Source organism: Dermacentor variabilis, chromosome 2 (genome assembly GCF_050947875.1).
Source record: "Dermacentor variabilis isolate Ectoservices chromosome 2, ASM5094787v1, whole genome shotgun sequence".
NCBI classification, from domain to species: domain Eukaryota; kingdom Metazoa; phylum Arthropoda; class Arachnida; order Ixodida; family Ixodidae; genus Dermacentor; species Dermacentor variabilis.
In genome coordinates this window covers 30,297,318-30,321,711 of record NC_134569.1, presented here as the reverse complement: position 1 = coordinate 30,321,711, position 24,394 = coordinate 30,297,318, and the positions used below count along the sequence as shown (strand labels likewise).

Genomic DNA, 24,394 nt, shown 5'->3' with positions numbered 1-24,394 from the left:
GTGTCTGACAAAATGCATTGGCAATCCAGTTACTTTTGTGCTTCAGTGCATAACAGAACATTTTCATAAAAACGTAAGTAGAACAACAGTGCATTTTTGTTGCAAGTTTGATAGCACATGGTCAATATGCCTTGCAAACTCGCTGGCTACAATATGTAGATTGAAATATGTGCCATAAAGTTATTAATTAAAAAAGCTGATTAATGTATTTATGTTAATTATTCAATTAAGAATTTTGATTTCTGGTAGAAATAATGGCCACCTCATCAAGTAATTTAGCTTAAGGGTTAGAATTTTGCTATCTGCCACAGGTAATTTTTTTAATTTGGTGCGGCTAAAAAAAGAACACCCTATACACACATTAAGTGCACTTCAAGTGCAACTTTTTTGCATGTGTGCACTTGATGGTTGAGTGAAGTAAGTGATCGCTTATCATGTGCAAGTGCTACATGCACCAGAAGGAAACTATAGGCTTTGGGATCCAAAATGCTACGGGATTTCAGATGCACTATGCACTGTTAGAGCACCCATCATATTTTTCCGCCATGCACTCTGCACCTACCAACTTTTATTACTCTGTGTGCCCACTCAACGCACCAAAATATACTGCACTTGCTTTTGGTGCCTCTAGTATAGTGCACAGCAAGGAGACTGAAGAAGAAGAGAACGAGGTTCATCTCGGCATCGCACGTCAACAATTACATTTCGTGAAGTACAAACACCTGGATCCCCATTCAGCATATATACTTCAGCAGGGTACATGTGACAATTTGGTGGAGGTGCTGGGTACACCCAACTTATGCAGGAGACCCCACTGGGCAGCAAGAGCCTCGCACAATTGGAGTTGACTCCAGTTCACCGCACAAGCAGGCGAATCCGAGGCCTCACCCCAGAATTTGGGTACCTCCAGGAAAAAATGATGACTACGACCACTGCGACTTCTACGGAAAGGGTGACACCGACTTACCTAACGCTGCTGAACACCCAAGTGCCGACGGCTTTTCATGGCGACACATTTGAAGACGTGGAAGACTCGCTCGCAGAGTTCGAGCGCGTGGCTGCGTTTAACGAGTGGGACAACAACGCCAAACTCAGAAACGTCTACTTCAGAATCCAGGATGGTGCTCGCACATGGTTTATGAACCGCGAAAGTGCCCTGTCATCCTGGCCTGAATTCCAGCGCAAGCTACTTACTCCAGCCCCATTCGCCGGGAAAGAGCAGAACGAGCCCTTCAGTAACGCGTCCAAAAGCCCAACGAGAGCGTCACGATGTACGCAGAGGACATGACGCGTCTCTTTCAGCGTGCCGATCCGAGCATGTCGGTAGAGAAGAAGGTGCGTCATCTGATGAGAGGCGTAAAGGAACAGCTCTTTGGCGGCCTTGTTCGGAATACGTCCCAAGACTCGCAGAGTTCCTCACCGAAGCCACCGCAATGGAGAAGACGCTTTAGCAACGGTCGAACATGTACAACCAACAAGTAAATTCTGCCAGCACTCCGGATACGCCGGTAAGCTTCAGGTGCGACGTTGCCTTGCTTTGCGAGCTGATTCGCTCAGTGGTTCACGACGAGCTGCATAAGCACCACGGTACGTTGCCACCGCCAGTAAGCTCCCTCGCCAGCATCGTACGCAACGAAGTACAGCAGGCACTGCAGGCATCTCTTTCCAGCAGTGAAGCGCCACCTCTGCCAAGTGAGTCCCGGCGCAAGACTTACGCAGAAACATTACTGAGCCCCACCCAAGCTTTTGCACCTACTTATGTTGTGTCGCCAGTCGTGTTGCAATCGGCGCAAGCCGCTCCGACAACTCCGCTACTGTACTTCGAAGACCGCCGAACACTGCGAGGAAATCAGAGGTATGGCGAGCACCTGATTGGCGACCACTATGCTACCACTGCGGCAAAGCTGGTCATAAGTATCGGGAGTGCCCCTATCGACGACTCGGAGTACGGGGTTTTTTTATCGATTTGCCTCGACCTAGGTTTTGCCAGAGGCCTCCCGACATTGCAGAATTCATCGAACAGCAGCGCAGGCCGGGCACATCGCAGCGGCAGTCATGCTCACCCTCACCGCGGCGATATTTCGCTGCTTGTGATACCACCTTGGGGACGACACAAGGGAGATTACCAAGTCCACGCCAGGAAAACTGACATCAGCGACCTTCCGAGGCGGGGCCGCTGATACTCGACGCGCTGAAGACCTCGTATCGTGCCGACCGCAGAACAACGAAAACACGACGACGCCAGAACTAGTTCCCGCGAACAAGATTTCGGTCTGGACTCCCGTGCACTGAAAAGGACTATCCGAGAAGCTTTTGAGTAGCTACTTCGGACCTTAAAAAGTGTTGCAGCGAATTAGTGACGTCAATTAAGAAGTCCTTCCTGATGGAAGCCAGCCACCCCGACGTCGACAACCTATGACAACGTCGACAACCGCTTAGGTTAGTTTTTATTGTTGCTCGTCCCTCAGTGCGTTGTGACTATATCACACACCACAGTGATTGCGACTATAGCCTATGTGTTCGTTCTAGGCCATCTCGGCGCTCTCACGTCAAGCCTATGTATGTTTTCATTCTTTTATATTTGAAGAGGGGGTAGTGCCACATGGTGTGGCACAGCAAGGAGACTGAAGAAGAAGAGAATGAGGTTCGTCTTGACATCACGCGTCAACGGTTACGTTTCGTGAAGTACAAACGCCTGGATCCCCATTCGGCATGTGTACTTCAGCAGGGTACACGCGACAATATGTTTGCATCTAAAGTCACAGACCATTTTCTTAAGACTGCAACATTGTTTCCTTATAGTATGAAAATAAGTGCTGCTGGAACTTTTTTTTTTTTTTTATGACGTCTAACTCTGCTATTCCATTTTCCACCCCTATTTTCCCGTGGGCATTTCCTATGGGCAAGGCCATTTCCAAGACATGTTAGTGCTCACTAATTAGGAAAATAACATTTGATTACAACTGTGTCACAATATGCCTTTGGGCATTGTTTGCATCAGCAACAGCTCCTCACATCAGCACTGCATCTAAAGCATGTTCCTACTGAAAATAGTTTTGATGGCTCTTACTCCAATTAGCACACAGAACAGCATGTGTTCACCATTCTAAGTATCAAGGCAACAGTGTGCCATGAGAAGGCTATGAAACAGGTTGTTAATACTGAGAACTGCATGCAAACCATCCAATTTTATTGACGTAACACCTCAAGTATTGTCCTGCCATTTTAAAAATGGTTACACCAGTCTATCTCAATAGTGGTCTGCCAACATCCAAGATTCCTCAAGACAGTCCTTAGAGGTCCTCAGGAACCATACAGGCATACCATTGATGTCTGGCAAGGCTTTGCAATGCCTTCATGTCAACACAGCTCTGTCCTCTAGAGAAATCTAGGTGAAATACGAAAGTAGTCATAAGACTGGGCACAAGCTGGATTCACAACTCCAGATGTCCAATGTAATGCATAGCATACAACCTCATTTTCAGCATGCAACACTCCTCATGGATTACATAGTGCAAATGACAAATAATCGTGGGAGAAGAAAATATTGTAAAATGCAGTAGTCATTATAAGGTCAGTGTCTGACAGGTCTGATAATAATGTGTACTTAATGTAATGTAGTGAAGGTGTACCTGACTTACCTGCAAATGCATCAAGGATGTTTAAAATTTAAGTCATCATACTGAATGCACTGATTTTACACAGCACTTACCAGTAGTTTTTTCAAACTTGAAAACCCGTGAGAATTAGAGGTGGCTCACTGAGGCAATGCCCAACAAACAAACAAAAATATATGTGGGCCCGTAAGCACTTATGAGTTGTGAATGCAAAAGCATTAATGTCCAATTGAATGCTGCTGAGCGGTCCGAGTTTGAGGTGAAAGCTTGCGCAGACAAGTAACACGCAGATAATGCGGGCTTCCATCAACAAGGGTGATGTGGCATCAAGGCAATGCCCTCTTCCCTCACACAATACTGTGCCAGCAGGTGTCCCCTTTCGCCCACTCTGATCCACCAAGGCCCGAGCCAGCAGGCGCGAATGCCTGAGGCCCGCTTGTGATGTCGTATCGCAGCCAATGCTTTAGCATCAATAAAAATTTGTCGCTGCCAACTCGTATTACGATTTCACAGATACCGAGTATTCACGCAGCCCAAAAAGCTATTAGTCTAAGATCCACTGTTAACAGAAATCTCCATGCATTTCATGCGAATACACAAAAAAACGAAAAAACTAACCATCATCAGGGGCCTGGTCCTCTCGGGCAGACTGAGAAAGCCTGCAAAGTAAAAAATAATTGAAAGAATGCACCACAATAATTATTTTTCCAGTGATAGTGCTAAGGCTATCCAGTTGACCATAGTCTCAGCTGAAACGATTCTCTGCTATCACTTAACCCTTACAACAATGCATTCAAAATAAAGAATATGCAGCAAACTTTGCTTTCTTTCTTTTGCCACAATCATTGTTATAGCATGAATATATTAAACCTGCTCACAGCAACTAAGTGAGACCATAATTGCACAGGAACAAAGATGCTGGGGTGCACTGCACAATGGCTCTTTGTGTCCATCACAATGAACAAGATCTTGAGTTTGTCACAAACCTCTGCAGTTTTAGATGCAGCTGTGATGCAAATGAGAGGCACATGGTCACTAGTGCCAATTTGTGTTAAGAACTTATGCTGGTCGGAGTAAATATGAGAACAAGTTATGATGCTGGACGCTGTGCCACAATCAAGCCACTATCCACTATCTCCCTTGCCTAGTCAACATCACCAAAAGTCAGTTCTTACATAAAATATTCTGGTGCTTTTTGTTAGAGACTTTAAAAATGTGCCCTCAACAGCATCACATGTTTCAAGTGTTCTTAAGCACAATTATCTTCCAACGAATTTTCTTGCTTTCTTAGCCACACCTAAGAGATAATAAACTAAATGTATTTATGTGTTTATTACACTACAGAATTAACTTCAGTACTGCAGATGCTTTAATCGATGGGTTTTAATGGTGCAAGCCCATCAATTAAAGCATCTGCAGTACTGCAGATGGTCTTTTCTATCATTGAAAAAGAATGAAAGGAGGGCTTGATTAGATAAGCTTGGTTATATATTTTGTGCAAGACCTTTAAGTTCTGCCATATCACTGAAGTTAGGATAACAATAAGACGTTAAAGAGCAATAAATGCTACCAAAGCAATAATGGCACTCCCATTGAGGTGAGAGCAGAACGTCAGTTGTTATCAAAGTGTGCAGAAAAGCCTAAGTCAAGCTAAAATTAGAAAAAGGCTGCTCCTAAGCAAGAAGAGTGCATAACGAAACCAAGATCATGTGCACAGATGGCATTACATTCTCTCTGTTATCCTGTACTATACCTTTCGGTAAGTAAACAGGTTAAATGGTTCAAGAACAGCTAAAACTTGTGATTGAAATACAGAAAATCAATATCAATTGAAAATACATTGTCCACTACAAGGAGTAAATTTCTCTCCTTCAGTTCAAGCTTGAACTTGTGCACAGTATGACAAAGAACACCCCTCAAGACAAAACGTGATGTTCATGACCATTCCCCACCTGCGGCAAGTTGTTTTTTCGTCCACTTTCATTTCCACTAATTTATCGTTTATTTCATTTATTAAGCACAAATAATTTCCCCTATGTTGTGCTTAGCGTCAGTGTTTGTTGGCTTCTTATGATATGACTAATAAAAATTGGGCCCCTCAGTTAACCCCCGTTCTTCTCGCAAACTAATAATAATAATATTTGGGGTTTTACATGCCAAAACCACTTTCTGATTATGAGGCACGCCGTAGTGGAGGACTCCTGAAATTTTGACCACCTGGGGTTCTTTAACGTGCACCTAAATCTAAGCACACGGGTGTTTTCGCATTTCGCCCCCATCGAAATGTGGCCGCCGTGGCCGGGATTCGATCCTGCGACCTCGTGTTCAGCAGCCCAACACTTCTCGCAAACTATGTAGTACTTTCAGGAAGACATGCAGGCACTGGCAATTTCTCTGGAACCTTCGACAACGCATGTATAAAAGCTAACAGACTTGACCCGCTGATCAGATTTCTGATGATCACCGACGGCATTCACCACTTTTGTTGTGGTTTCATTGTCACTTGCTTTTGTGGGCGCAGGTTCAGCCAATAAAAGTTAGTTTCGCCATTCACAGTTTTCCTACTGTGTTCTTGTTGGTCACTACAACGTGACAATATACAATGTGTGATTTTATTGTAAAATTGTATGAGCCTTACATACGATAGAATGTTCAAATGATGCAGAGTTTTGAATTAATTTGCAGGCTGCCCAGTCTTGCATATACAAGCATCAATGCTTTTTCAGGGCTGGCCTTATGTGGAATGAATAAAACAGTGCCAGTACCTACAGCATGAGCAAGGTAGTATGCTTATTGTTTCAAAAGTGAAAAACAACAAGTTACTGCTCATTCCCAATTCACAATACATTTAAAATGGAACAGCAGTAACTACTACACATTACAATGTTACATTGTTATGTTATACTGTCACGTAGTAGTGACGGTAAAGAACACAGCAGCAATACTGTGAATAACGAAACTAACTTTTATTGGGCGAACCTGTGCCCACAAAAACAGGCTACACTTAAAGCACAATGATAGCAGCGAACACAGCTGGCAATCATCGAAATCTGATCAGCGGGTCAAGCGAGTCGGCTTTTATGCATCAGTTATCGACGGTTCCTGAGTAATCGCTGGTGCCCGCGTGTCTTTCAGCAAGCTCTACACCATTCGCGTCGAACATACATAAAATCAGATGGTAGCAGCCAGTGGCAGCCAAACTCACAACATTTGCATTAGAAGTGTGTTGCACTGCCAAGTGTGCTACGGCGGTGGATGTTCCTGCAACCACAATCTTGGGTATTTATGCATGTGTACAAGACCTTATCCAGGAAGTGTTAGCCTGTGCCACTCAGGTCAATAGCAGATGTTGAACATACTTTTCACCATCAGATGAGAAATATGTCACACAGTATGTGACCTCTTTAGGAGCCGGCAACTGACCAAAAAGAAAAAAACTTGTATGCTACCTGAATACATCAAACCTACAAATAACAACCCTTACGCTTTCCATAGTTTCATTATCTGCTGGCTTCATATGGTTGTGATTTGGCTTTCATCATTACAAAATGACAAAACATTTTGCGATCAATGACTCTGAACTACTGAATACAGCACAGGCACAGCAGAACACAAGGGACATGGTGGTAGTGTAGAATAAGAGCACACAGTAGCATGTGCATTATCCTAGAGTTATTACAGCAAATCAGGAATGCAGCCCCAAAATGGTACAGTACGAGTGCAGCTTCACTGCACGTGTACAGCCTTGTCATAGCAAACTGCAAAAAGGAAGCAATGGCACCACACTTTTACTGTTCGCTGTGCCAGACCACTTTCCCAGTATGCTGTAACATTTATTACAGACAATCTTAGCACTACCAATCAAAAGATGAAACTCGAGTTTTTTATAGTTATTCATTAAACATCTATAGGCTCCTCAACTGTGTGTAAATAACTGTAAGGTGTCTTACTAATTACTCCATAATAATGCCGTCAAATGATCAAGCCGCAGCCTTTACCTGGGCACCCACACGGGTGGAGCATCCCCTCTTTCAGCAGGACCACAGCTCTTAAGTGCCAGGCGCTTGCTGTGTTGGATAGCCTGCTGGATCTCGCGGATGGCATCCGACACCACATCGTCCGAGGGTGGCTGCGTGCCTCCCCCGACAGAGCCTTCCGTGTCCGACAGGTGGCCACTGGACAGGCCATCCTCGAGCACGGGCATGGCCAGCGGCGCGTCGGCCGAGCCCGCTAGGGACATGGCCTCGCTGGCCGACTCGCAATCCGTGCCGTCGGGCGAAAGCGTCAGATTCCTCGTCTGTTCGTCCATCTGTTCGCCGGTCTCGGTACTGCTGTTACTTCGTGGCCGCGGGCTCAGCCTGCGGGGGCTTCCACCACCCGGGCTCCCTGGGTCAGGGCTCGCTGCGGCCGGCGTGCCTCCGAGGCGCGGGCTAGGGGGCCGAGGGCTTGGGGGGGTGCGGGGACTCGGCGTGGCCCCCGCCAGTCGCTGCCCGACGTACGAGCTGCCGCACACCGTGTTTTCGTCCGCTTCCTGGGCGTCAGCAGCCACGCGCTGCGGGTAACCCGGCCGCGGTCCGTAGCGGCGCGGTGAACCCTCGTACTGAGCGATGGGCACGTTACCAATGAGACGTGCCGGTGCGTTGGTGCGCTCGTCAATATCATCGTACACTTCTGCACCGCAGACCGGTGCCTCGTACACGAGTGGTTCGTCCTCCCACGCCTCGGCAGCATCGCGCTGGCGCCGCTTGGGTCGACTTCGGCTCTTGCAGAAAATCTCCCGTCCGCCTGCGATCTCGATTCGCGACGGCGTGTCGTAGGCGCTCACCACGGAACCGTCCTCCATCGGGTGGTGGTTGTTATTCAGGCTGTCCGCCTCATCGTCGTCGTCTTGGGAGTGGCCGTCGTGACGACCTCGGCACTTGGGGAAGAGCCGCGCCACTTCGTCCGTGTCGCTGCTCGCCTCGCTCGACGGGTGCATGCTGCCGATGGCCCCTCAGCCTCCTGTGCCCGGCGGAGACGTCCAGAAACGCATTTACGTAAGCGACGGAAGGGTGCCGGCAATGCCTAGCATGCACGAACACTCGCGAAATAACGGGAGCAAAAGAAAGTACTAGGAGCCATGCATGCCTACACCTGCCATAAGGTCGCAACGCTTGGCTACATCGCTGCTCACGGTGTGCGAGTCAGAAAGGCTCAGGTCGAGCCAGGCGGTGGTCACGATGACCCAACCCCACGCTGGTAGCGTTGAACCCTGGCTACATCAGTTCATGATCGATCGGCGTAAGCAGATGATTCATGCTCGAGGGGATACCACACCTTAGCGCATGCTACCGACGACGTGTGCTTTTGATAATCTCTGAACACATGGCAAGATCAAGCGTTCCAAATACCAGGTCGCGTATTATTTGCCCACAAGGATATATTCGCGAGATGAGCAGCGGAGCCGGTGGTTACGATACAGCTTAGTGCACATATGCCGAGGGGCATTTCAGAGGTCGATAATTTCAGTTCATATCAACATACATGAGTGATGCACGATTTCAACATGTGCATCGTAACATGGTGAGCGCACAAGGTTACCAAGTATCAATCAGCAACAGAAAACGGCATCAGCTGAGGAGTTAGGCTTACCCAGTACCGAGGTAGAGAACCCCTGAAAGCAGGGGTATGGCGGAAGGCATGGATACACAAGAGCGGTCAGACCTCCCAGGGCCGTGAACGGCCTTGCGAATGGTTCACAACGGCTGCCAGAGCCGAGCCCACGACGGCGTTCGTCGCCGAGCTGGCGGACACACACAGCGCCCACGGCCACCCATAACTGCGGAGCGCTTGACGTCGCACCCTCGAGCACAGCGCCCCGGAGGTCACGTGCCCGACGACACATTAACAAACCTTGCGCGTTCTGGCGCAACTTTATTTTTTAACCATTCGTGCATATTTAAGCGCGGGTCTTTCGTAAATATCTATCTATAACCAATGGCGGTTCGCCAAAATTACGTACCTTCCGCAGTTCCCAGTCAACCGCAGATTGGCGGCCGCACATGCTTGCGGAAAAAATAGCAACAATACAAAGGTGAAGGTCCACAAATCTTTTATTCGTGGTGTAGCTCTGTAGTGCGCCCGTAACCAACGTTCTGACAAGACACGGCGGGACAGGAAACAAAATTAACAATAAAATGAGGTCTCCGCACTGTGCAGGATAGACCGTCGGTTCTTCCCAGCATCTTTACATAAAACTTCGATCTCCTAGTGTTTAAAAAAAAAAAAAAAAAAACTCAAGGCAGACCAACGGGTCGACGAGAACCAGCCAGTAACAAGCGCGATGTTAGGTTGCCAGCGATTATAATTTGTCGAAGTACTGATCCAGATCTGGCAGCGAGTCCTTGAGGCCCTTGCGCTTGCGGGTCTCCATGACAACGTTGTAGGGGCGGGACTTGCCGTCCAGGGGGTCACCAGGCAGAATCTGCCAGTGGTCGAACACGCACTGTGGGAAGGCTTGGCCTCCGGTGTTGGAACGCAGATCAGCCGTGAAGCCTGCAGCAACAGGTTAAATTTAAAGATCTCCCTTGCAAATCACCAGTCTTTGAAGAAAGGATATTGGGTCTGGTCATAAAGCACCGCACTACTACCTTGGACTGATGTACTGCACTTTTTCTGCACGTCAACATGAATGCTACACATACCTGCACAACTGCAATTCCAATAAAACCGAAAGCTTCAGTACCACTTCATTACAAATGCAAATAACCCGTTACATTACTAGCAACGCTAATCTTCCAGACCAAACACCGTTTTACAGCTCTGCCAAATAGACATGCTCATTATATGGGAGGAAGATGTTTTGCCAAGTCACTTGAAACACTTCACCAAGCTCGTCCATTGTTCTCCATTTTTACCCAAATCTCTTCAGTCTACCTTAGATAGCAACAGCTCAAACTGCAACATTGCACTGAAACCAAAAAGAACATACCGAATGACTCGTTGACGGGCAGGTAGGCCTTGACCACAAACATGGGTGTGCCAGCAACCTGGGATTCTTCAAAAACGTGACCTCGACGCCTGTTCAGCACTCCATAGATGCCACCCACAGCATTTTCAGGGCACTGAATCTCCACCAGGTACACTGGCTCCATAAGCCTTGGCGACGCAGTCAACATGCAGGCATACAGGCACCGTCTGGCTGTTGGGATGATCTGACCACCACCTCTGTGGATAGCATCAGCATGCAGGGTGACATCGTGGATGTTGAACCGTACACCGCGCATGTTTTCTTCACACAGCACGGACTCCTTGGTGGCCCACTGGAAACCAGCAACAACAGAGTCCTTGATTTCATTCAGATACTGCACACCCTTGGTGACGTCCACAAGCAGGTTGGGGCCTGTGCCTTCAGGTCCAAATGCCCAGATCTTACGGGCCTCTGTGGCATCCCATTCATACTTGTCGGATAGGTAACGGGCACGGATCTTGAAATCATCACGTGGGTTTACTTGACCCTACAAAAAAATTAAAAGCAAGAAAAGTCAAACGAAATGGCGAAGTAGTCATTCACATACTTTGCTCAGCCAGTCAATGCAAGAGTTACATGAAGCCCTGTGTTCGTGAGGCTATCTGCAACTTGTTTGTGGACAAGAGGCAAAACTGTTGGATTGTTGGAAGCACGAAAACAATGTTGCACAATGTTGCAGAGACAATTTTATCAAAACACAAACGCCTTTTTCCAAACTACTGAAAAAGGTGCCGCATAGCGCCTTGTAGGGTCCTTTGAGGATGGGACCTGTTCATTTTGTTCCCAAGGGGGTTAAACAACAAACAGGCACCGAAGGCAGAACCCTGATCAATATACCTCTGTAAGCATTCAATCTTCTCAAGTAGCAGAGAAGATTGCCAAGACAGAGGACTGACCAAAAAAATGAGATAAGCATAGCACCTTTTTTGTGTTCTATGCTTCCCAGTCACTAATGATATTGCAAGCCTCAAAGTATCAAATCAAGCAGCAGGCATATCCTGCCTGTAAGCACAATATTGCTGACTATTTACACATTTCTGCAGTTCAGATTAACATGGTACATGCCTTGTCAATGTCCTCAGGAAGGCCGTCAGGCAGCGGGCAAGCCTTCATAAAGAGACGGTTGTGCTTGTTGGGAGACTTGGAGAGACACATGATGCTAGACTCATCCTGGACAGACTCCCTGTACGAGACAACAGGGTCAGTCTTTTTGAGTGGGACGCCTGCATGATCTTCCTCCAAATCCTTGAGGCAGATTTCCAGGTGCAGCTCACCAGCACCAGCCACAATATGCTCTCCAGACTCCTCAATGATACACTGCACCATAGGGTCTGACTTAGCCAGACGCTTCAGGCCTTCGACAAGCTTGGGCAGGTCGGAGGCATTCTGGGGCTCTACTGCCACACGCACAACAGGGCTCACAGAGAACTTCATGACACGCATGTTGTGGGCATCTTTGAAGGTACTGATGGTGCCTGTCTTGACCAGGAACTGATCGACGCCGACCAGACCACAGATGTTGCCACAGGGCACATCTTCAATAGGCTCTACGTAGCGACCCATCATCAGAACAGTCCTAAACGAGAAAGAGACAGGATATACAATGGGAATGTTGAAAAATTGGAACCAAAATGCTGTATGGAGGATTCATAGCATTTAGATAAAAAAAAAAAGGCAGATGTGTGTGAAACCAACCAGCCCCTAAAGCTATAGTTTGGTTGACCATGTAAATTTCAAAAACTATTTTTCAATGACAAGATTGAGTAGTGTGCAGTGATCAGATCTCAAAACTGTCACACTACCAACAAGAAAAAAACTCAGAAGTGAAATTGAGAACACTGATTGCAGACAAGTAAGGAGTTTAGACATCAATGACAAGGCAACTTTATCAATACTGTACTGTTGTAATTGTTTACCAAATCCAATTTGTCTGAATATATCAACGGTCATGGTGAAATTCTTGCTAAGGTACATCACAGAAGCGACCATGACCATCACTCTCTACTGCATCTTATTACGTACCATATTTATTCAAATATAAGGCAAGGTTTTATCACTAGAATCCTTAGCCTCAAAGTCACCCCCACCTTATAAGAGGCTGATATGATTCGGCTGTTTCAATATGGCAACGGCAGTGCACTATTTCCGGGAAACCAAATTTTATATGGCAGCACAATTGTAGCACCTACTAAAACTCTGCTAGTGAGGAAGTACCACATTTTTGGATGCATAACCCATGCTGAGAACTTGAAATATAGCACAGTAAAGGCCAGATAGTGAATACTATACGCGAATTTCACCCCAAGATTTCATTACACACTGCCGCGAAGTCACACCTGAAGATGAAATCTGCACATAATCCACACCAATTATTCTGGGGGAGTCCGATTATTTGATATTTCGGGCAATCTCAACTAAGTAAATAATCCACTGGCTACTTTATTTTGCCTTAGTGTGCATACATTCTTTTTTTCAGTTCACCAACTACATCCTGGTTTTATAATTCTGAACACCTTATAACCGAACAAATATGGCAATACCAAGACGACAGCAGTAAGTATTGATATCAGTTAATTTGCTGCAACTGTACTGCACAAGATGAAAACAGTAACCTTCACTAGGCCACTTGCAGTAATGCCTTGCAATTCCTACAAACAAGATAAAAATCAGTTTCTTTAATACATAAGCACAACAGCAGCAGTGCTTCAGCAGGTATACACCAACCAGGGCATATGAATGTACCGTAGTTACTCGAGTAATGATCGTACCCCTGAATTTTGCCGTCAAAATTCAATTTTTCTTTCCCATGCAATGATTGCACCCTGAACTTGTTGCAACGGTATGCCGTGTGCCAAGTCTAGCTAATGAGGGTCACGCTTACCATCTGTTGAATGCTATGCAAACGACTCTTCAAGACATAGCAAGCAGTCTGCTAGCACCCAACATACTTAAGCAGATGCCCCCATTCCATTCATGACTTTCTGCACCCGCGCTTCCATGAAAAAAAAAAAAAAAAAGCCACAACCAAACTTGCCTCTGCTTTATTATTTGTAGGTTTCATAATGGTTTTAGTGAACAACATAAAGGGCGCTATCGATTCTTTGAGTTTGCACTCGTGGGAACGCAACAAATTGCGAGCGGCGAAGTGGCCATGTTTACACCAATATGTTAGAAGTGTACCCTATTCATATGCCGACGCTTGTAACGCAGCTAAGATATTCACCCATGGAAACGTGCCATATTAGGATAGCAGTGAAGGCAAATGCCGCAGTTTCCGCAGCATGTGTTTCTATGTCACTGGCAGCTAAGCACGCCCATCTGTTTCTACCCCCTCCAAGTGGACATGGCTAAGTTATTGTCGCAAACTTGCCGATATTAACGATATTATTCATTACTGATACGGAACTGTTTCAGTGCGCACAATGTACTCGCGAGAAGAAAAATAATCGCGTTCGGCACGTTAGGCTTGCTCCGCCGGCTGCCATTTTTGTTTTGGTGTCCCGCACCGACAGCCGCCTGCTTGTTTGACCCATTGTCATCCCACAGCAAATGCGGGATGAAAAAAGATAAATTGTTTTCGTTGGAAATTTAACCCGTGTAATGATCACACCCCTGAATTTGCATAAATTTTCGGACAAAAAAGTGTGATGATTATGCGAGTAAATATGGTACATATACAGATAATGGGCATGCCAGCCTCCATAAATTGAGAAATGCACTTGAAACCATTCTCTTGAAACCTCTGTCCATTCTACCTGTCCCAGCAAGTAAAGTAGCAAATAAACCTAACTAATGCTATAAGCATACACTAAAAATGCCTCTAGCACACTCAAGATGGCACTGAAGCCAGTAACTGCTGCTTGTAGGGCCTGTCGAGGATGGGACCTGCTCAGTCCATTCCCGAGGGGGCTAATGGGGAGCAGGCACCGAAGGCATAAGACCCAACATACTTTATATCCCTCTGTAAGCATTAGGAACTTCTTTGATGATAAGAAGATCCGCCAAGACAGAGGTGGAGAAAACAAAAATAGTTTTTCATATCGAAAATTGAAATGTTGTTCCGCTAGTGTGCCTCCATACTGCAGATTACTGCATTGTGCTGAACAGTATGAACATGCTACGGACAGCAGCATGCAAGCCCTCGCTGCTAAACCACCAGATTTCTGTCTTTACAAACCCCATGCAGTTAGCATGCAATGTCTAACAACACTTCAAACATAAATGAGGTCCATTAATAGAACACTACATTTCCTTTTGGAGGAGCTATTCTGGAGATGACAAAAAAAGCAGCAAGAATGTGATGAACAACCTAACCTAACACCTCATCACAAGTTACCAGCTGCAAAGCCACTTGCCACAGCTGCATTTGCGTAGCCACTAAGATCAGACTACACTCTGATGCTACGTGGAGGTCTGCTGTACTTCTCGGACAGACATTTTGCCATTTCTGCCAGGGTTTGAATGCTCACCTCTGAATAGCCTTCTCAGCCAAGTCCTCTTTCTTGCCAGGAGTGTAGTTTGGGCCCATGATGCGGACTTTTTGCCCCGATGACACAACACCAGAGAAGACTCGTCCAAATGCGTAAAAGCGGCCCTTGTCCGATGTCGGTACCATCTTTGAGACGTACATCATCAGTGGGCCTTCTGGGTCACATGCCTTTACAGCAACAGCAGCCTCATCATCAAGGGGACCCTCATAGAGGATTTCCATTCGGTAGCGTTGTGCCGTCACAGGAGATGGAAGGTGGATTGTGATCATTTCGAAGAGTGCATCTCCAGCAGGAAGCCATGTCCTCATAACCACCTTCAGCAAGTTCTTGCCTGCACAGATGCAAAAACAATTCTCCAATATAATCAGAGTAGATAAATGCAAGAATTGTCACCCAGGAAACGAAACAGCTGAATCGAACACCACAGCTCCGATCACACACACGATAGCATGTGGGCCAAATAAACATTTCTATCTACCCTGACTAAATTCCTGACATGTTTAATACAACTGATGCTCTAAAATAGAAAATGTCCAGATGCAGCGTGTTCCAATTTCTGCTCCAAATTCCATCATCAGTATCGGGTACAACATTGCTTCTGCGTCCATTGCTACTTCAAAACTGTCAATGAACTCACCATCCTTGTCCTTGTCGTCACCCTTAAGAACAATGTTCAGCTTCTCCAAGAGACGGGCTGTTTCTTCCTTCTTGTAGTTCATGATGGCATCAAAGATCTTGTAGATTGGGTCCAAGATGAACATGGTGAAAGCTCGCTTGTAGTCCTCATCAGGCTTCTTGGCCCACTTCTTGGTCTTTGGGTTGTAGAAGTTCTCGCCCCACAACCGACCCATCAGCTTGTCCACATCAATCTTGAACTTCTCTGCGTAGATTTCAGCAAACTGCTTCAGCGTGAAGGCCCAGCCATGCAGACCAGAGCCAAAGCCGACGTTGCCCTTGGACGGCTCCACCTGCAGAGCACAAGTAACGCGATGGCATTACTGCTACAAGGATATGAAACATACAATTGCCTGCCTTAGCTAGCTGTACCATGCGTCTACAGAAAGTTTCATGTATGTACAAGCTTTAGGTGCTTCAGAGAAGTATTATTTAAAGTGTATTGCCACAGAACACTTATGTTATATGCAGCAGCTAAATATGCAAACGAAAAACGAGTGTCCTACATGGTAAATGTCACAGATGCACAGCACCGGTCATGATGTTGGGTCAACAAGGAATACGTTCACAGATGACATAAGAGTGTACTGAATATGGACTACAGGCCAAGATTTTTATCCCTGCTACAACATAATGTTTTTATTAGAAACTCTAGGGTCTGCTTAGATTCGAGGACACGCCAGTTTTTTAATTGAAGTAGATAATTATGGTGCATAGCTAGCACCATCTAGAAAAGTCAGTATCGCAGCTGTACACGAGCAACATCATTTTGACCCGTGCGGTGTGGCTTCGGTGGAGTTATTGTAACGGCACCAAACAGGCGATGCCACTATAAGTTCCGTAGACTGTCACGCCACCCCGCGGCCTTCAACGCGGCGGTAGCTCATCTGCTTGCTTTCTTCATGGCAGCCAGTAGGCTTCATTATCTGTTTTACGTATCGTTTGTGCAAGATGAAATTCGAAGGCAATCGCATGTGATGCATGCCGCAATGCACCAACAAAGATATGGCAAATGAAGTGAGCCTCTACTCATTCACTCAAAGATGCGGCAAAGGAATGGGTTGCCATATTACGAATTGGCAAGGCAGGCACACCACCTGTAAGTGTGCAATGACTTTTTCTGGAGCCGCGTAGTTAAGAAAATGAAACTTCTTTGCTTATGTTTATGTGCATTCTTGCGTTTGTTTTTCAGCAGATAATCGATGTATTAGAAAAAGAGAGCTTACGACAGTGTTGCAGCAGTGTGAAAGGTGTGACTTTGATCCCAAGTATATGTAGTATGTGGGCGAGCGTCGGAAGTATTTGTTTAGGTTTCATCTGCATTAACTCATAGTATATGGTTGCCGTGGTGTCTCGTTTCGCCACAAACGCATGTTTTCATGCTCGCTGCACCCCATGGCCCTCCACACAGCCAAGTTTTGGCTGTGCACTTGTGGCCATCGCAACGAGAACACACGAGCATTTAACATAAAAACTGACACGTTTGTAGCACTTCGTTGCAGCTCTAGAGAAATGCTACAGTAGATCTACATGGGCGGGCATAGTAAGTATTGCTCACTGGCAGCAACTCAGTGTGGTCACCGTTGCACCATCCCGCCAGAAACACACGCGTTTACTTTCTGGGCTGTACCTCGTGCACCAACGCTCGGCCAAGCTTTGCGGCTACAGTGGTCCGATAACAAGATCGGCAGAGCATAAAACAGACACCGAATTCACGATGTGAGCGCAACAAGCTTCTGTCACGACTCCTCGTCACTTGAACTATAATACAGTAAAACCTCATTAAACCGTACCCGCTTAAACTGTAGCTTCGTTTAAAAAGTAGTAAAGTCAAATCCCCTACTCAGTGGCCATTGAACATAAATGTGTTTTGTATCAGCATAAACCGTACGTATCAATTAACACATAGCGTTTCCACTTTTCGTCCCACAAACATGCCGGTGCGTCGTCTCCATCGGGCGGCCCAGCAGAAGAACAAGCCTCAGAGATCAGAACAGCGGCCTCCAAGCGTCCTGTGCGTTTGCACGTGAACCCACATCAACATTTGGCGCCGTGCCCGAGAGCATTGTGGCATCGTGCAAAGAAGGACACGCGTCATGCCAAAGCTCAGATAAAAAGAGACGCCAGGCGCTCAGCATAGAATTAGACATCGTTCGTACTATCGAACGTGACACAAAGACGTCGGCGCTGGCACGTGACAGGGAACTGCTGTTGACTACGGTGTGTGGCATTTGGAATGCGAAGAAGGTGCTCGGCGGCGCTGCTGTGACCAGGAAGAGATGTCGACTATGAGGTTCGACTTTTCACCATCGTTGCCTCTGTTACCGAAGTGTCGACTAGCGACAGTGATGAGGACGACACGGAAAGCGACAGCATGGGTGATTCAGACCCAACAGTGGTAGAAGCTGTGTGTTACATCAGCCTCATGGATGCAATCGTCACGACGAGAACAGACCCCTCAATGAAACAGGTGCCCCACGACTTGTGCAGCGCTACCACGCGCGTGCACAGAGAATGCGCGACGCCAATGAGGAATCTGCCATGCGAGTGTTTGCCGAGAAGAGGGAGCTGGCTCGTAGCTTCAGTAAGTTTGAGGCTGCTGTTGTCGCTGCTAGGCCGCCGGGCATCAAACGAAAACACTTGTTGCGCGAAGTGAACAAATACTGCACGTTTTTTCCCCCTTTCATCCCACCTTCCGAGTTCCGTTTTTGACAGGTAAGTTGGCGATCTCATGCTATTTTGGTTAAGCAGTACTACCGTTTAGTACGTACTGTTTTCCGAACTCTGGCCAACTACGCTTTAACGAGGTTTCACTGTACAACTGGACCAGCAAAAAATAAAACAACCGGCATGGCTTTCTTTACACCTGCATGTACTACCATAGCGACATACAAAGAAGTCTGAAAAGTCGCAGTTGTAATAACCTTATTGATATCCTTCCTTTAATTATAGAAATATCTCCTCATAACTCAATCTGTGAAAGAAGCTTGAGAACATCACAGCGCAGCAAAATTACTCTTTGCTGCGGAACAGCAGGCTTTGCGGACCGTCGCGATTAGCACGAAGATAAAGACAAGCTAATGTTCCTTGATATAACCTTCACGGTCAAATTACAGCTCGTGCGGCTTCCGCCGGGCATGTGACATCTGAAGGCCTTCGTGGGCTCTTCCCTTCCAATGAGGCACCACATCGGCGTTTCTTATAGGTATCTATGTGGCACATGACGCCATTTAGCGATGGCGATTGTGGAAAAGGTACAGCAATCTTCAAGCGCTAAGCCAAACATGAGCCGACATGAAGGACGCACATGCGCTCAGGAGTTCCTATACTCTGTAGGCGCCATATTGAATCACCTTGCACGCCACCTATAGGCAACGGAACTTGCGAATAGCGCCACTTCCAAACGAAAAGTTGCGTTAGCCGAGGAGGCATCGTCAAACGTTCAAGCCAGGTAGGTCTTTGGCATCGATGAGAAAAACGTCCGTCGTTGGAGGGGGCAACGGGAAATGCTTTGTGCGTGAACCACAACGAGGATGGCAGCTCTCGTGTATCCAACATTCACCTTGCATCACAAGCACCGCTACAATTGAGCGAGATCTGCAGTACAAAGGCAGTGTTCAGGATTTGAGGGACGTTTGTTGAAACACTTAAAAGCAAGCGCTCACTTCCAGACCAGTGCCCACTGCAAGTAAACAAAGCACCGACTAAGTTGCCATACAAACAAGCAAGCTGCTGAAAGCGTAGTGTGCTGACAAGTTGACCACTACTAGGAGACAGCATACTCGCTCACAAGTGCACAGACTCATTTTTCGCTCCCAATCAATTTCACAGACGTGGGCTACAGCACGAGTGACAAACGGTGCGAGTTGACCAGAGTATTAATGTTAGCAACTGTCGCCGAGTGGGAGTGGACCAGACTACGAATAGGAATGGTGCCGGTAAGTGTGAATGGGAGAGACCATGAACACGAATGAGTGGGTACAAGTAGGAAGTTGAGCGAGTGCTGACGAGTGAGCGAGTACACAGCCTGCGAAAGTACAGAGCACATGAGTATCAGCCAATTCTGCTGACCTATGACCACCTCAAAAAAAAAAAAAAAAAAAAAAACTACATCTTCCTGCAAAATGGCAATTGCCACACACCTTGATGTCACCCATCGGGCCAGTCTCATCACCATAGGTGGCAATGATTACGTTGGTGTTCTCAACCGTTCGCTGGAAAGTCTGGTACAAGTCCTCAGGCTGCAACTGAAGTGTCAGCAGTGCAAGGTCCATTTTGTTCATGAACAGCACAGGCTTGATACGCTCCGCAATGGCCTGTCGGAGCACCGTCTCTGTCTGGACACAAACACCTGCAAAAATGCAGCAAAAGAGGTTAGCCACTGAGTCTTGTCTTTGCAAGACCTCTTTACAGAAATGTACAAACAAACTACATTCACAGCCCTGCAAAGCAATCATTCATGTACAACTCAACACCCACTACAGTAAAAGCTCATTAATTCGAAATCCCGCGTAATTAGAAGGTTTTCGGCGGTCCCAACAGTTTACATGCAAATTTTGCCAGAGAATTTGAACAGCCAGCGTGCCCATATCCGGATAATACGTCAGTTTAAACCATGGCCTCCGATTTTTCCGTGCCTCCATGATCCGCAAAAAAAAAAAAGAAGTGTGCCAGTCTCCAAGGGCCAGTATAGTTGCTGGAGTGGCAACCAGGAAGCACTTTAAATGAACTTTCTGTTTCCGATGCTTTGTTGTGCCTCAGCAATATGTTGAGCCCGCCCAAGCACCAGTTTTAGCAAAAGTATATATACCAAGGTTGCTGCAACCAAGTTTCTTTCTTTGCCTATAAATTTAACTTCAAATTGAAGATGGCAGAGTGCACTTTCCAACACACTTGTCAATTTCAGTTTATGCATCAGAATAACGAATTCAGTTTTCTCAGCAAACCTGTAGTCCATACACTTTTGCTCACGGGTGTATAATACCAGTGCTACGAAATCCATTCACGGGCTATCTAACACCAAGTGTGAATTTGCAGCCATAAAAGACTTCCACAATACGCACCGCTAACGCAGTCCACGACAACGAGGGCACCATCGGTGACACGAAGGGCTGCTGTCACTTCTGAGGAGAAGTCAACGTGGCCTGGGGAATCAATCAGGTTGATGAGGAAACCTTTCTCATTCTTCTCACGTTGGTTATCTTCCTTAATAAAAATCAGATCCTTGTCGGCCAACTCAAAGTACATGGACACCGCCCTGGCAAAAGAAAAGCACCACTGCAAGTAAATACACAGAACTCGTGGGAGAGGAAAATAAATGGCCCTACCTCTTGTCGCCATGCTAGGAGCGTGCATGAGCTCTGAAAGTGCACAAAGTTATGACTGGTGTTACAGAAGTCCCTTGACTGCCAGTGCAAGCCAGTCTCCTCTGCCAGGCCACAAGGGAAGTGAGAATTGCATGTACAGCCAATATTACATGAGAACCCCCCCCCCCCCCCCGCCGCACACTGGCTTCAGCCCTGGCTCCAGCTTTGATTCGCCGCTGCCCCATGGGTACCATGTAAATCCCGAGTTGCATGCTTTATTATCATCTTGGGTAGTCTCATGTGGCCTCCGTTTGCAGTATTATAAACTCCATAGTATGGCAATCGACTTCTGCAACACTAGTCAGAACCTTTCCCTGAAAATGAGCTACCACTCACGTAGATTTGATGGTGATGCAGCGCTCCTGCTCGTCCTTGCGGGTATCTGTGAATCGCATCTCGCCAGCTTTGGCAGCAGCGATAATGCCAGCCTTGGACACAAGGGAGTCTGTTAGTGTTGACTTGCCATGGTCAACGTGGGCTATCACGGACATATTCCGGATATTCTTTTTTTTGTTCATGAGCCCACGGATCTCGTCCACCGTGAAGTTCACCTGCAAGCCACAACTATTGTAAGCCAAGTGGTTGCAAAGAAACATAGTAAATTAACAATCAATGGAAATGCTTTGTCTGTTCAGGTTATGAAACCAACCACAATACTCCACCGAACCAAAAATGCCATGGCAAAGGATTCTTTTGGTGGCCACTCATGAACTCATTTAGATGCACTTAAGCAGAAAATACCCACATTGAAGCTCACTTCTGGTTTAGTGGCCCTGTTTTAAATGTCTAACATGTTTCTGAACTTTATTATATAGCAGGCTTTCCTTTCAGACCCCACTAAAACAATCAAGTCATTGTGTTGTTCACGAACAAGTGCTTAAGTGTTGTGTCTAAAAGAAAAGGGCAGTTCCACCAGGAGTCAAACCTTTGCAAGCAGGCAACAGCTCTGACCCGAACCAGGATTTCACAGAAGTGCGAGACTCGTCAACAAAGCATGGCTTTCCAATGACCATGGCAGCACCTATTTTATCTTCTACCCATCAATTTTGCCTCTAGGCAAAACGTAGCTCGCTTGAACTGTCGAGCTTTCATCAGAAAAAAAAGTACACTGTTAAAATAAAGCTGCTCCCGACGCCTCTTTTTATTTCAGCTTTGCAAACGCATTCGCAACATTACGTCCCGTCTCTCCATTCTCGCTTTCAGCTTGCCACGTACGAGATTAAGCTTATCTGTTTGAGCATACCACAATTTCCAGTGACATGGTGAATCCCCCATAGTGGAATTCAAACTCAAAACTTTCGGCAATCATAATGGTAGATATCGCTATGAGCAAAGCCTGATGACGTAGAATTAGGAAGAAAGCTTGAAAAGCGGCACAATATGCTACACGGCGTCGACGGACGTAGACTCGGGTCTGAGCTAGGTCAACAACGACACACCCCGAGTCAGACGCATGAGCGCAAACAAGCCCCTTCCAGCAGGCCACATGGCTCACGTACGTCAGCACCATCCAGAAAACATAGCTAGCCACCCGCATAAGCGATTTCTCCTCCCGCTGCGATCATGGAAGACATCGCCATGTCAAGATCACCAGCTCGCCACGTGTCTGTGCACTTAAACGAAAATTCGACCTACTTTCCAGCCACACATTCCCGGTAACACGAACACATGCAAACTTCAGAAGACAGAACATCTGTGTTATCTGTGCGGTACAGACGACCGTAAGACTTGCTAACAGCTACAGCATCAATTAGCAAGGCGTGTTCATTGATTACAAATCTGCCAGTCTTGAGTGCGACTACTGCGCAAGGGGTCGAGCTATGTCAGCCATCTGCACATTCACCGGTACAGGCAGACAGCAGACAGTCTATGGAGTAAAAAAAAAAGTAAAAAGAAGTGACAACGCGTCGGCACCGTTGTCATCGCCCAAGGCAACGGAACGTCGAATGACATCTGCACCATCAGCATCAGCTGAACGTCAACTCTTCCCTACTTCTGGCAGATAAAGGTCAATAAGGCCTGCACGTAGCTGCAACAACGCGCTCAATATTATCTGCTCACACCAAGCGATCGTCATTCACGATATCCAGGAAAGAATGGGGCTTTATTCTGTTTCCTGAAAGACATAATGCCGGCCAGACTAAGCATCGGGTATAGTGCACAGCCAGCATATGACAAAAATTATGTCTATTAAGAAAAACTCAGTGCTAGATATGTTCACAAATATGCTGTAAATAAGGATTGACAAAGATTGGAGAAGGATGTCACATACCATCTTGAGTTTTTAAGTTTTTTCTTCCGATGGATAGAACTTCGGTCGTACCACTATGGCGGATACGGGGGAAAAGGACTGAGCAATGGGCAGGCTGGTGGCGAGGTTAACAACTTTGTGGCCAGATTTTATTGTTGGGGCGCTGCTTTTGTCCCAGCAGTTTTTTGATAAACGTACACTATAGACTAAAAAATCTCAATATCTTTCGGCATAAGTTTGCAATAATTTCTTTATTTTTTTAGTTAGAGCTATATGTGTTATTACGTGCTTTTAGTTTACTGAATGTAGCTGCAGTCACCTTGCCAGTCAACGCAGGAAACCGTAGCCGCCGTAGCGTTGACCCGGCGACCCAATGCGGTTGAGATCACGAGATGGCAGCGTCCGTTAGGGCATTAATGCCATAGTGCTTTCTTAAGGTGTATTAAGGCCTATTATTAGGGTTTTCTGGCTCTTCTATTGTCTGCTGTGGGGCGATAATAGTGCCATGTCAACTTTAACGAGCTTAGTTGGAGCTGCCGGCAGATGCTTCAACGTGATGTGAGTTGAGCTCCTTGTGTTGCTAGTCAACGCGCTTTGCCCGACCGTTACTGCGCTCTGTTTTCGCTTACGAAGATTTAATATAATCTGTTAGTCTGTTTGAATTCACCTGCTTTAGTTTTCGTATTTGCTGAAGCAGCGTGTCCTGCGCATGATAAGTGAACACGTGAGCAATTGAATATATCCGTTCAGGTTAAATAGATGCAAGCGGGGCCATTGCATGTACTACCTGTCGCACAGTGGTTTACCAGAACAACACGTTATCTCTTAAGCAGATACAACACATGTGACTTGCTTTGACGTGAGGTGCCGTTTTGAGGTCGGATAGCGTCTTCCTCAATACGATGTTATACCCGTGCCACACGGGCACAGAAGATGGCATTAACTTGCTAATGCTTTAAATTTTAATGCCAATCGAGTTGTTCCAC

The 24,394-nt window shown here is 46.5% G+C and overlaps 2 protein-coding genes across 4 annotated transcripts in view; both read right to left on the bottom strand.

Moving 5' to 3' along the window:
- Nucleotides 1-9,474, bottom strand: part of LOC142571594 (protein lin-10-like) — a 33,022-nt gene extending 23,548 nt beyond the window's left edge. For all 3 annotated transcript variants that reach the window (XM_075680082.1, XM_075680083.1, XM_075680085.1), the window contains exons 1-3: nucleotides 9,249-9,474; nucleotides 7,616-8,618; nucleotides 4,236-4,276 (exon numbers count right to left, since the gene is read on the bottom strand). In XM_075680082.1, the coding sequence (XP_075536197.1) occupies nucleotides 4,236-4,276; nucleotides 7,616-8,595 (1,021 nt within the window). In that variant the 5' untranslated portion in view covers nucleotides 8,596-8,618; nucleotides 9,249-9,474. The remainder of the gene's footprint in view (nucleotides 1-4,235; nucleotides 4,277-7,615; nucleotides 8,619-9,248) is intronic.
- Nucleotides 9,475-9,691: 217 nt separating this feature from the next.
- On the bottom strand, nucleotides 9,692-23,559 carry eEF2 (eukaryotic translation elongation factor 2). The gene is made up of 9 exons (XM_075680081.1): nucleotides 23,430-23,559; nucleotides 21,494-21,708; nucleotides 20,855-21,048; nucleotides 19,934-20,142; nucleotides 15,754-16,084; nucleotides 15,096-15,447; nucleotides 11,692-12,202; nucleotides 10,588-11,113; nucleotides 9,692-10,151 (listed from the first exon to the last, which is right to left on the bottom strand). The coding sequence occupies exons 1-9, from the start codon at nucleotides 23,430-23,432 to the stop codon at nucleotides 9,958-9,960; spliced, it is 2,535 nt and encodes an 844-aa protein (XP_075536196.1). The 5' UTR covers nucleotides 23,433-23,559; the 3' UTR covers nucleotides 9,692-9,957.
- Nucleotides 23,560-24,394: the final 835 nt, after the last annotated feature.

Excerpts from the sequence above, each read along its gene's own strand:
- eEF2 (XM_075680081.1), bottom strand. Across the intron at positions 21,049-21,493 it reads TGCATCACCATCAAATCTAC|GGCGGTGTCCATGTACTTTG; the intron begins GTGAGTGGTAGC and ends TTCTTTTGCCAG. Across the intron at positions 20,143-20,854 it reads TGTCGTGGACTGCGTTAGCG|GTGTTTGTGTCCAGACAGAG; the intron begins GTGCGTATTGTG and ends GCATTTTTGCAG.